This window comes from Gadus morhua, chromosome 20, assembly GCF_902167405.1.
Source record: "Gadus morhua chromosome 20, gadMor3.0, whole genome shotgun sequence".
NCBI classification, from domain to species: Eukaryota; Metazoa; Chordata; class Actinopteri; order Gadiformes; family Gadidae; genus Gadus; species Gadus morhua.
Window position 1 is genome coordinate 10,603,404 of NC_044067.1, and position 11,135 is coordinate 10,614,538.

At 41.0% G+C, this 11,135-nt stretch overlaps 2 protein-coding genes across 5 annotated transcripts in view; one reads left to right on the forward strand and one right to left on the reverse strand.

Moving 5' to 3' along the window:
- Positions 1-4,929, reverse strand: part of arhgap15 (Rho GTPase activating protein 15) — a 43,056-nt gene extending 38,127 nt beyond the window's left edge. The window contains exons 1-3 of one of the 2 annotated variants that reach the window (XM_030342694.1): positions 4,836-4,929; positions 2,961-3,123; positions 517-582 (exon numbers count right to left, since the gene is read on the reverse strand). In XM_030342694.1, coding sequence (XP_030198554.1) covers positions 517-582; positions 2,961-3,123; positions 4,836-4,849 — 243 coding nt within the window. In that variant the 5' untranslated portion in view covers positions 4,850-4,929. Of the gene's footprint in view, positions 1-516; positions 583-2,960; positions 3,133-4,835 lie in introns of both variants that reach the window. The other variant, XM_030342693.1, reaches the window with a different exon arrangement.
- A 919-nt stretch (positions 4,930-5,848) lies between these two features.
- Positions 5,849-10,302, forward strand: LOC115532802 (protein ADP-ribosylarginine hydrolase). Of its 3 annotated transcripts, XM_030342696.1 has the most exons (5): positions 5,849-6,013; positions 6,046-6,065; positions 6,984-7,315; positions 7,741-8,104; positions 8,565-10,302. In XM_030342696.1, exons 3-5 carry the CDS (start codon positions 6,988-6,990, stop codon positions 8,974-8,976), a joined length of 1,104 nt encoding a protein of 367 aa, XP_030198556.1. In that variant the 5' UTR covers positions 5,849-6,013; positions 6,046-6,065; positions 6,984-6,987; the 3' UTR covers positions 8,977-10,302. The 3 variants fall into 3 exon arrangements, with proteins under 3 accessions (XP_030198556.1, XP_030198555.1, XP_030198557.1); XM_030342695.1 differs by having other exon boundaries at positions 5,851-6,065; XM_030342697.1 differs by lacking the exons at positions 5,849-6,013; positions 6,046-6,065 and adding an exon at positions 6,074-6,404.
- The last annotated feature ends 833 nt before the right edge of the window (positions 10,303-11,135 follow it).

The following is an 11,135-nucleotide window of genomic DNA, read 5'->3' on the forward strand; positions in this document are numbered from 1 at the left end:
CTACATAACATTCCAACGACTAACAATAAGCATGTCAAGTCATTACCAATTACTTAATAATATGAATTAGAAGAGGCCTGCATGGTTATACATGTATAATTTATTCGTTAGTTTATTCATGTAAATGTGGAACATTTTAACCATATTCTGAAGACTTGTTGGCCCTTCAGATTTTGGATTGTGTGCGTGTGCATTTGTGTCTGTGTGCATGCCTGTGTGTGTGTTAGGCAATGTGTTTGGACGCCTGTGTGTTTGTGTGTGTGTATGTGTATGCAAGCCTGTGTGTGTGTGTGTGTGTGTGCATGTGTATGCAAGCCTGTGTGTGTGTGTGTGTGTGTGTGTGTGTGTGTGTGTGTGTGTGTGTGTGTGTGTGTGTGTGTGTGTGTGTGTGTGTGTGTGTGTGTGTATGTGTGTGTGTGTATGTGTGTGCATGTTTGTGTGTGTGTATGTGTGTGTTTGTGTGTGTCTGTGTGCGTACATGTGTGCGTGGGTTGGCGGTGGGGTTGTCACACTCACTGAGGTCCCCATTGCCCCGGCTCCAGCAATGCCGTGCTGAGACTGGTTCCTCCGGTGGCGAGAGATCTGCGGTGTTCAGACCGTCACCACTGTTACTGCTTGCCCCCTGCGTTTGTTTCTTTCATGGTTTGTCTTTGGGTATTTTGGCATAATGACGTCATTAAATGATACGCTAAAGAAGTACTCACATCAATATACATCAGTTATACTGTTTATATCATCGTTATTGTTCGGAGTAGATATGTGTGTTGATGAACCAGTTGTAATGCAATATGCACTTGTGTAGACGCATAAGACAAATGATCCTTCCACATCAGTACAGAGTATATTCGAATGATTTAATATACTTTTATTTTAGTTGTAGGCATATTAAATAACAATCTATGGTTGTCTTAATATTGTGTATAATGTATCTGTGTGTATGTGTGTCTGTGTGTGAATGAGCCCGTGTAGAAACAAAACAGTGGCTAGAAGAGTTAGACGTTGTCGAGAGTAATTGGAAGAGTCAAAAATATATATCCTATAATTATATTCTTCATGAAAACAACATTACAGCTGTTCAATACATTTGGCAATGTTTCTCATTTCTATTCTATCTTCTGTAAAAAATAAATAATAATCATTTATAAATGAATAGCTGCGACACAACTGATACTTTTGTTGTGGTCTATTTATTAGCAACGCCATTTTCAGCAAACGGACAAGTAAGAATATGAAGAAAAATAGAGATTAAATTCACTCAATTTTTCTGAGACAGCAGAGCTCTCTCAACTACTCCTCTAGCATAGTGCTGGTCTGCCCTCTCCTGGTCACCCGTTGCCTTTCAACGGCTGGGGGGTGCAAAACAATGACCAAAGAACGTTCTCTATTTCTATCTCTCGCTCTCTTTTGTTTGTCTTTCATGCCGGTTGTTTCAGTCTATTTTAATGAAACAAAATGCTTCTTCTTCATAAGAGATCTTGACTTGATCCTGAGCGGGATGTCATCATTCTCACGAGCCCTTCTCCTATAATGCAATGTGGTTGTCAACATGCAGGCCAATGACAACAGCAGCAGTTGTTTGTGAGTTAAGATAACCCTTTTGTTATTGTAGTATGCTGCATTGCAACACAATGGAACCTATGGCGATAATATTAATAAAAAAAACGTGGCACACTGATGCAACGGTAGAGCAACCCTTCTATGGTGCAGCCAATGATAACGACCACGTTTCCAGTCTGTATTGGACTACCCTGGTTAATTAAACACGGTAGCCACTGCCTTTCACTGCCCACGGGTAAAACTCCTTATTCCCGGACGGAGCATCTTCCCAACAAGCGGCGGGTATTATTGCGTAATTATGAAAATATGAACCCAAACACGAAAATAAAAACAAGAGGGGGTTTCAAAATTGACGCTCAGCACTAATTGTACCCAACCACCCCTTTTGTAACCGTGTGCACTTGCTGTGAAGTGTTGCACTGTCAAATGTGAGGCCGGGATTGTCTCTTTGCTGCAATCCTTAATTGTGCATTTGAAATAGAACAAGAATGTTTCTGCACAGGTTTATCTACGGCTTATATGATTTGCGAGAGAAGGCTTTACAGTGAACAGGTGTCATCGACCATGAGGCCGCCCCATATCAAATAGATTGGACAAGGTGCTTCGGATAATCACGGTCACAGATATACATTATACCAAATATGCCGAAGCAGATTGCTCATTTTGTAAATGCATCATCTGTTGTATCTGTGTTACCCCGTGTTATTCCCACAGGGACCATCTATGAGTCAAACTGAGATCAACACAATTAAGCTAATGATCATTACCTAATGTGCAACCATTTTTAGGCAGAAAATGATTTTATAATCACTGTTGGAATGCATTCAAAGTATTTGCTTAACAACTGTTAATAAATCTCCCCTAAAATCGAACCATACGTTATCTTACTACTTTAGCTAACCTAATTGTTCATTATGTCCCATGTTTAGTTGGCCTTTAAATTGTATTTGTTAGTTCAACTTATACAACACTTAATAACTGCACAATAATAGTAAAATATTAGCCTTTTCTTGATTAACTTAATTGACATGCAGGAACCACAGATCAATACAACCATATACTTTGTGTAGCTTACTTATTCCGGAGCTAGCTTACTTAGTAAGTTAATCATTTTCTAGGTAACTTGGGCAGTTTACGTAGTCCTATTAAGTAAAGTGTACAACTCTAAAATAACTGTCACAATGCCATAATAAACAGCATTGCAACCACATAAGACTACACAAGAGGACCATCATAATGACACAAATTGGTATAGCTGTTTGCTAATAATAAAATATTTAAGATATTTTATTAGCAAACAGCTAGCCGTATTATTGTGCATCACTTCGTTAGCGTAACAGGGTTGCACATATTCATGTTGTATTAACAGACATCCAGGGAGTTTGAGGTGCTTGCTTGCTCACTGGTTTCTGATGCAGGTCAGAGTCCTGCAGCACCATGGATTTGGACTGACTCAGCCGCTCCCCGGGGCTGGAAGAGGTCTTCGTCCGCAGCTGCACGCTGACTGGCGGTGCCACTGTCAGCTGTTGGGGCAGGGGTCTCACAGCCTTTTGGAGATTGGTGATTCTGAGGGCACTTCGGTGCATTAAAATCAAATAGTATTATTCAAAAATATATATGATTTGTTATTGAAAAATAATAACCAATACAAATGTTGTTTTAATTGTCCTTTTTTTAAATTGTTGTGTGTACTACCCACTAGCAACCACACTGTCGCTAACTTGCGATTTTTTTTATTGAATTTGAAACACTTCTGCTAGAGGAAATGTGTTTTCTTCTGTACTTATACAATGAGACACTCAAATGTTCTATTAATTTATCCATTTCATTACTTATTTGGATCATGTTTGTTTCATTCTGTTCTGCATTACTGCGCAGTTATCCTCAAAAGGCTATGATGGTCGTTGTTCTCCCCCAAAGGATATGGTGTCTTTAGGTTCCTGTTAAGTGTGATTGCTTCATCGATGCTATTATCTTGCAACATGTCTTTGTGAAACCCGTCTATGTCTACCCAAAATAAAGCCGACTTATCGATGACCAAGCAAGCACTATTGATGTGCCTCATGCATCTGCCGGCTGATTACACTGATTGAATAGCAAATGACAATTCTTTGTTCGTAGGGAATTCATTGTACAAACATATAATATAATTCATAATGGAGAAAACTAATTGACTAGGCCTAATGATTATAAGCCCACTCAAATTAACCAAACTAAACCACATTGAAAGCGCATTGGCCCAGCATCCAGTACAGAATAGCAACATTTTTAGTAACATTTCAGTAACAAAATAATGAATGTTGTTTTTTGAACAAGGAGTTACATTCTTGTGTAATATCAATCTGCCAGTTATATACCACACATCAATTTCTTTTTTTCGGTGCCATGTTTGACCAAGCTTTTTGCATACCTTAATACTATGACTGTTCATGTTCAATATAAATTCTATAACAAAACATAATATTCACAAGTCCATGCATTCCATTGCAGTTCAAACTACAAAGATATAGCTGTGAACTTTTACAAGCCATAAAACCAGACGGAAAATGTTGCACAAAAGTTAATTTCAAGGGGGGTTGTGATGCGCCATGTCGTATATTTAGATGCGTTTACAGGAAACAAATTGATCCACTTAAACAGCGGAAGCAACCAATGCCATGCATGCATGTCCCTCTCACTACAATCTGCAAAGCTCACCCATCTGTGTATGGCATTGGAGAGAGCCTGTTCAAGAGTTTGATAGTACGGTAACTTCAAGGTCTTTCTTCCCTCAGAGGATAACTTATGTATTTGTTCTTATTATTTGTTAAGCTGAAAGGTAATTCAAAGTTCTCCACAGCCGACACATTTTCTTAATACCACAAAAATAACTTATTTCAGCGTTCTAACTCTTCATGCTCATTTGTCTGTAAAAAGCCAAAAAATGCAGCCTAATCAGGGAGCAACCGACAAGAAGCTCATCATACCTCATTCAAAAACAAGCATTGGAACCCATTATGATTCATGTACCACACACACACACACACACACACACACACACACACACACACACACACACACACACACACACACACACACACACACACACACACACACACACACACACACACACAAATCCCCCCCCCCCAACAAACACACAGACACTTAAACCAGCATGTGTCTAGAAGGAAAGTGCTCCCCTACATCCATCCACCAACCTGATACCTCCAATGATTTCCAAAATAAATGTAATGTAAAACAAATTGGATGATCTGAAGGGTCATTTAGCAGCTTCTTACCTTGTCCCTGCCATCCCCTCTGCCAGTGAAAGATTACATTAGAATACGGAACGACTTGAGGGCCCATCAATTTAGAGGAAGTAGCGTTGGTCACGTGGGCCCCTTCTAACCACCAGAACAACAGTTGTGACGTGAATTTGGTGACTTCTGTGGCCATGTCAGTTTCCTGAATGTTTTGACTCATTTTATTCATGTTCATTACACAGTTTGAATATATAACAGGATGCTGTTCGCAATACACCTCCTTAAACCATGGATGACTTTTTATCAGACAGGTTTGCATTCTGATTCTTCTCAGTCCTCGTCCAAGATTAATATATATGGGCACAAAAAACCTGCACACACACACACACACACATACATTTGCATAGACAAAGAAATACACTTACTAACATACAAACATACATACAAACTATACATGCATACATACATGCATACATACATACATACATACATACATACATACATACATACATACATACATACATACATACATACACACACACACGCACGCACGCACGCACGCACGTGTATGCATACATACATACATACATGCATACATACATACATACATACATACATACATACATACATACATACATACATACATACATACATACATACATACATACATACATACATACATACATACATACATGCATGCATACATACATGCATACATACATACAATATGCATCTCCACTTGTGTGGAGATGCATATTGTTGTTTAGGTCAGGTTTAGGTTTATTCTTAATTCTCGGACCAACAACTACGTTTATTTATTTTTTATTACTGATTGTTTTCACCAGGGGGAGCCAACTCCAGTTTCAGCGTGGTAATGCGATTTTCCAAACGTAGACCTTATTTTAGATTAATTAATCATACATCCATTACAAACAGCCTCTAATTTGTAGCAATATGTTGTCATTGTAGCACGTTTCAGTTCGTTGGAACAGGTTATGAACTTTCGCGCTAACAATTTTGTTAGCGCGAAACCAAAATCTGGCCCTTCTTTGTTGCCATAACCCCTCCTTTCGAATAGATGAAGGGAATGTACCTGCAGGAAGTTATAAAAACCTGAATTACAGGATCAATTTTTGTTAGACGAGACACAAAATCAATGCTTATGACAGTGGACGGTTGCTGGTCTCTGTGATCTATCTGGTCAATATTAGCTGCGGTTTCCTACTGGGAAGAGGGTTACTTGTCTCGGCTCTCCATTGGTAAAATGTAAGTTTGAACCCGTTTGTCAAAACAACTTTCAACTTTAGACAAGTACCATCAATGTAGATTGTCGATTCGCAATTTAAGGAAAGGAATGATTGTATTCGAGGTTTGCCCGATAAAAGCATGATTGAAAAGTAGTTTGCGATGACGTTATCCATGAGATAAAGTCCACAGCCAATGACATCAATAACAATATATACAAATATAAATGAAACTATTACTTGCAACATTTATATCATAGAAATAAAATAGACATTTCCTTACAGTAAACAATATAAAACCCTTAAACAATATTCAAATACGCAATTCCCACTATTGTCGATCGGAGAAGAAAACAAGGAAGTAAGTGTGTCGTCATCCCGATTTATTTACTTTAGTCGGTTTGTAGTACCATGTATTTAGATGTAGGCCTACATCAAATATGAAGATGTACATAAAAGAAAAACATAGCAATACACTTGTATTAGTAGTAATCGTAATGTGTGGCGTTATGTAAGTAATGTATGATGGATTGAAGTGTTAAGTGTCAATATGGATACAGTGTTACAGTGAAATGAAAACTGCAGTATAATGATGACATTGTAACAAATACCCCCTGGTGCGTATAAACGGGTTTATACGCTTGTCAGTAGCGGTGACGTCACATCCCAATCCATGATAGTTTTCAATGTTTACAACATATTTAGAGTCATTGGTGTTGTCTTGTATTCTCCTGATAAATATTGGTTACTAGGCCTAGGACACAAAGTGTATTTTCAATTGGTGTCAAAGTGCAGGCTATTTGATGACCATGTTATTGGACCATTGTCCGACATAACTGGGAGTGGCTTAATCGCAACTTTAATAAAAATAGTGCATTGGATATTATCAAGTTGGTTTTTAATAATTGTGTTTTTTGTGTGTCGCACCCATTCAATATAGCCCGATGGCGACCCCCGTGGTTTCCCTGCAGGAGCGCTACGAGGCCAGCATGGTTCTGAGCGGAGCCGGCGACGCCCTGGCCTACAATCACGGACACTGGGAGTTTCAGAGAGACGGCGAGCTCATCCACCAGGAAGTGGCCAAGAGGGGGGGCTTGGCCTCACTGGACGCCAAGGACTTCCCGGTCAGCGACGACACGGTGATGCACCTGGCCACGGCGGAGGCCATGATGGAGGTGGGGAAGAAGGGCAAGCAGACGCTGGCGCGCCTGGTGAAGCACCTGGTGAAGGAGTACATCCGCTGCATGCGGGACATGGACGGGAGGGCCCCAGGTAGAAGGCGGAACTCTGGGATCCTTTGTGTGTTCTGTTTTATGTTTGTTGTCCACCCTGTAGTCCACATTGTAGTGTATAAAAATGGGTCTATAATTGTCTGTTTTTAAACTAAAAGATAGAACAAAATGTAAACAACATGGGAATTTATTTAGAGTATCAAAAGAGCCTGACTCTGGGCCAGCCCGGTGGCCATATCGGCGCTCTATAAGTCCTGATCGCATCGACCCGGGTTAGATTCCTGCCTGTGGTCCTTTGCTGCATGTCCTCCCCTCTTTCTCCCATACCTTCCTCTCTATCTCATTCTATAAAAAAGGAAAAAATGTATGGGAAAAAAAAAGCCTGACACTAATATCAAAAGTAACTGACCTACCCCGCCCACCTCGATGCTGCTGCTAAACTCCCTGGTCCCGCCCCTCCCCCAGGCCTCACGTGCATATCCAACGTGGAATTGCACGAGCGGCGCAAGGGCGGGGACCACAGGATCCCCTTCAACCGCTGGGGCGGGGGCTGCGGCGCGGCCATGCGGGCCATGTGCATCGGCCTGCGCTTCCCCAGCCCCGAGCAGGAAGGCCACCTGATCGCCGTGAGCGTGGAGAGCGGCCGGCTGACCCACCACCACCCCACGGGCTACCTGGGAAGCCTGGCGGCGGCGCTGTTCACGGCCTACGCCGTCAGAGGCTCCCCGCCCGTGGAGGCGTGGGGCCAGGGCCTGATGGAGGTCCTGCCGAAGGCCAAGCAGTACGTGGTCGAGGCGGGCCACTGCGTGGAGCAGAACGTGGAGAGCTGGTAATCAGGCCGCCGTTTTTCCCTTACTTTATTAGGAAGTGGGAATAATGAGGGGCTAGTAAACGGCGCTACGCTCGCTGTAGAATGACTGTGAGCAGAGCAGCGACAGAAATACATTTCGAAATGGTCTCATTTTGCTGAAATGTTCAGAATATTTAAATGACATAACAATATAAAACTATAATTTACAATATTAAGTGTTTCGGCACCTTATTTTTCACTGAATGACTGAAAAAATGTGTGAGGTAACTTATCATTTTAAACATTATTCTAGTATTAAGGTGATGCTTAATCTTCACTTTCACATTGAATTCTGTTCATGGTTAATTATGGACATCACACAACAACTCACACAAACTGTGAAACTTCCACTTTAACACAAACATGACAACTTATCTAAATTATGAATGGTGACGATGACTTTAACCAGAGTTTGTCTTATTAATCCCTTTTTTCGCAGGGACTACTTTGAGAACGCTTGGCGGGCTTACCTGAGCCAGCGGGGCATCTTGGAGGGGACGGGGAAGGCTCGCTTTCCGGAGAGCTACGGAGTGAAGGAGCGGGAGAAGTTCTACACCTCGTTGGCCTTCGCCAACTGGGCGGGCTCCAGCGGGCATGACGCCCCCATGATCGCCTACGACGCCCTGCTCTGCGCCGGAGACTCGTGGGAGGAGCTGGCCAATCACGGTCTCTTCCACGGCGGAGACAGCGACTCCACGGGCGTCATCGGGGCCGCCTGGTGGGGGGCGACGTACGGCTTCAAGGGGGTCCCACAGTGCAACTACAAGCACCTGGAGTACCGGAAGAGGTTGAGCAAGGCAGCGGTGCAGCTGCTGGAGCTCAGCTCCAAGCCTTTCACCCAAGAAGCGTGAGGGGAGACTCAACGCTCATATTCAAGCAATGTGGTTTTCAAACAAAGGACTACATTTGAATGTAGGGTAAATTATACAATTGATATTGACAATAGAATGGATAGGAGATTTTAGACAAACTGCAATATTTAGCACTGTAAAACTAAAGTTTAACACATTACTCTAATTCTCAAATTGCTGCACTGGCAGAGGATTTGAACTCAAAACAATACTTCTCACCTACATATCACTAAACGGTTAAGGGCCAAAGTATATCACTGAAATGCTTCTGTTACATGAACCCTCTAGACCTTTAAGATCAGCTAATGGTTCTCAGTCAAAAGCAGTAACTTTCAGCTACTTTGCAACAAATAGCTGAAATACTCTTCCAGAAGATCCGAGACTTGGTCCGACCAACCCTGACTACATTTAAATGAAGGTTAAAAACGTTCATTTTCACCTTTGCCTTCTGCTAAACTATATGCCACTTTAACTTAATCTAATGTTGTAATGAGAAATGTATGTTTTGACGTTCTGTTTCTTTAACTGCCATTTGTTGATTATGCCTTTTCGCTGACACCCTTGGGGTACTAAAGGGTCCAACTGAGAAGTCAGCACTATGAGTCCCCCACATTACAATACAAAATCAAATAATGTTTACCTGGACAAGGGTCTCCTACATTCTCATCAAGGAGAAGAATGCATAAGGGGATCTCTGCTCCCTCGTGACCGGTATATCCCAGACACAAAGGTTAACGTTGGATAAGGTTAGGAACAGTTAGAGTGATTAGACAGTGCAAGGAATAGGGGACAGCGCTAACATGATGAAGGGGAAACAACATGATAGATTTTTCCATCACACATGTGTGGAGCAGAGCTGATCTCAGCATTTCTGAGACCTGTGCCACAATATTAGAAGTCCTTGCATTAGACAATGCGTCAGACTTCAGCTTGCGCACCTCTTTGAGGGGAACAGGTTGATTTCCCATGCAGGGACTTCAGCTTGCGCAACTCTTGGAGGGACACAGGTTGATTTCCCATCCATTGGATCATTGTTTGTTGTGTTTTATTGTTTGTTGTATGATTTTTTGTATGTAAGTGTACTGTTATTACCCAAATATATTACCATAATTGTTCTAAATTCGGATTACTCTTAATTCTACCCAGTTTGGTCAGTTTATGATTGACGTGGTTCCGGAATTCCCACCACAATGTCTTCCATGTATTCTTCTAAATCCTGTTTTCATGTATATTATTGATTCTTTTTTTTATTTTATTATCAAGTTGTTAAAGGTCTTACACGCACACTCAGTCTTCCTTTTGTATTAAATGGTCTATATAAATTAAGTTGACTTGCCTTGGCTCATTTATGCCTTTTCTGCAAAAAGAATAATAATAAAATCAATTTTTTTTTTGGATTAAATGTTACTCGCTAACTGTTATTATTGAATAGGCGAACTTCACCAATGATGTAGCAATTGCATACAATTGTAGCAATGTACTTCACCAGAAGATGGCAGTATATCCCTAAAAGACAATCCAGGCAGAGCAGACTTCCCTTATGAGTTCACCTCATATGAATAACTTTGGCCTAATCAGTACCCTATGCTATTTATATCAATAGAAAACATGAATGAATGTACTTAGTATAACCTTCGATATTTTAGGAATTCACATGACACATTTACATTTTTGAGATTTTATATTTTTAACCTCATGAATATGTCACGTAACTATCTGTGTGACCCTAGAGCTAAAGTGCTAGGTTTTTTTTAGTTCAAGTGATGCAATCCTATTGATATAAAGGTTGACTTTTACCTTAGTGGAAATCCGTTAAACAAACACATTTGAAAAGTAAACAGGGGTTAGGGGCTTTTTTTTTTTTTTTGCTGTGACATCTGTGGTGGTAGGAAGCCAGGGGGCGCTAAAGATAATATGAGTCTGGCACCTTCCTTAGTAGTCGCCTTGAGATATGCTTTAGGGAAAGTGTCACGTGAAACATGAGGATGGATTCTGCTGAGTAAGGCAGACATGACGATTTGTCGACTGTGTGCAAGAGACGGAGAAAATGTCCCAAATCATTATTACTGTTGTTAACGGCAATTCAAAACCAAGAATGTCCCCAGCCTTGTCCTGAAAATATTAAGAAATAACCGTTAAATAGAAGGTCATATTGTTGA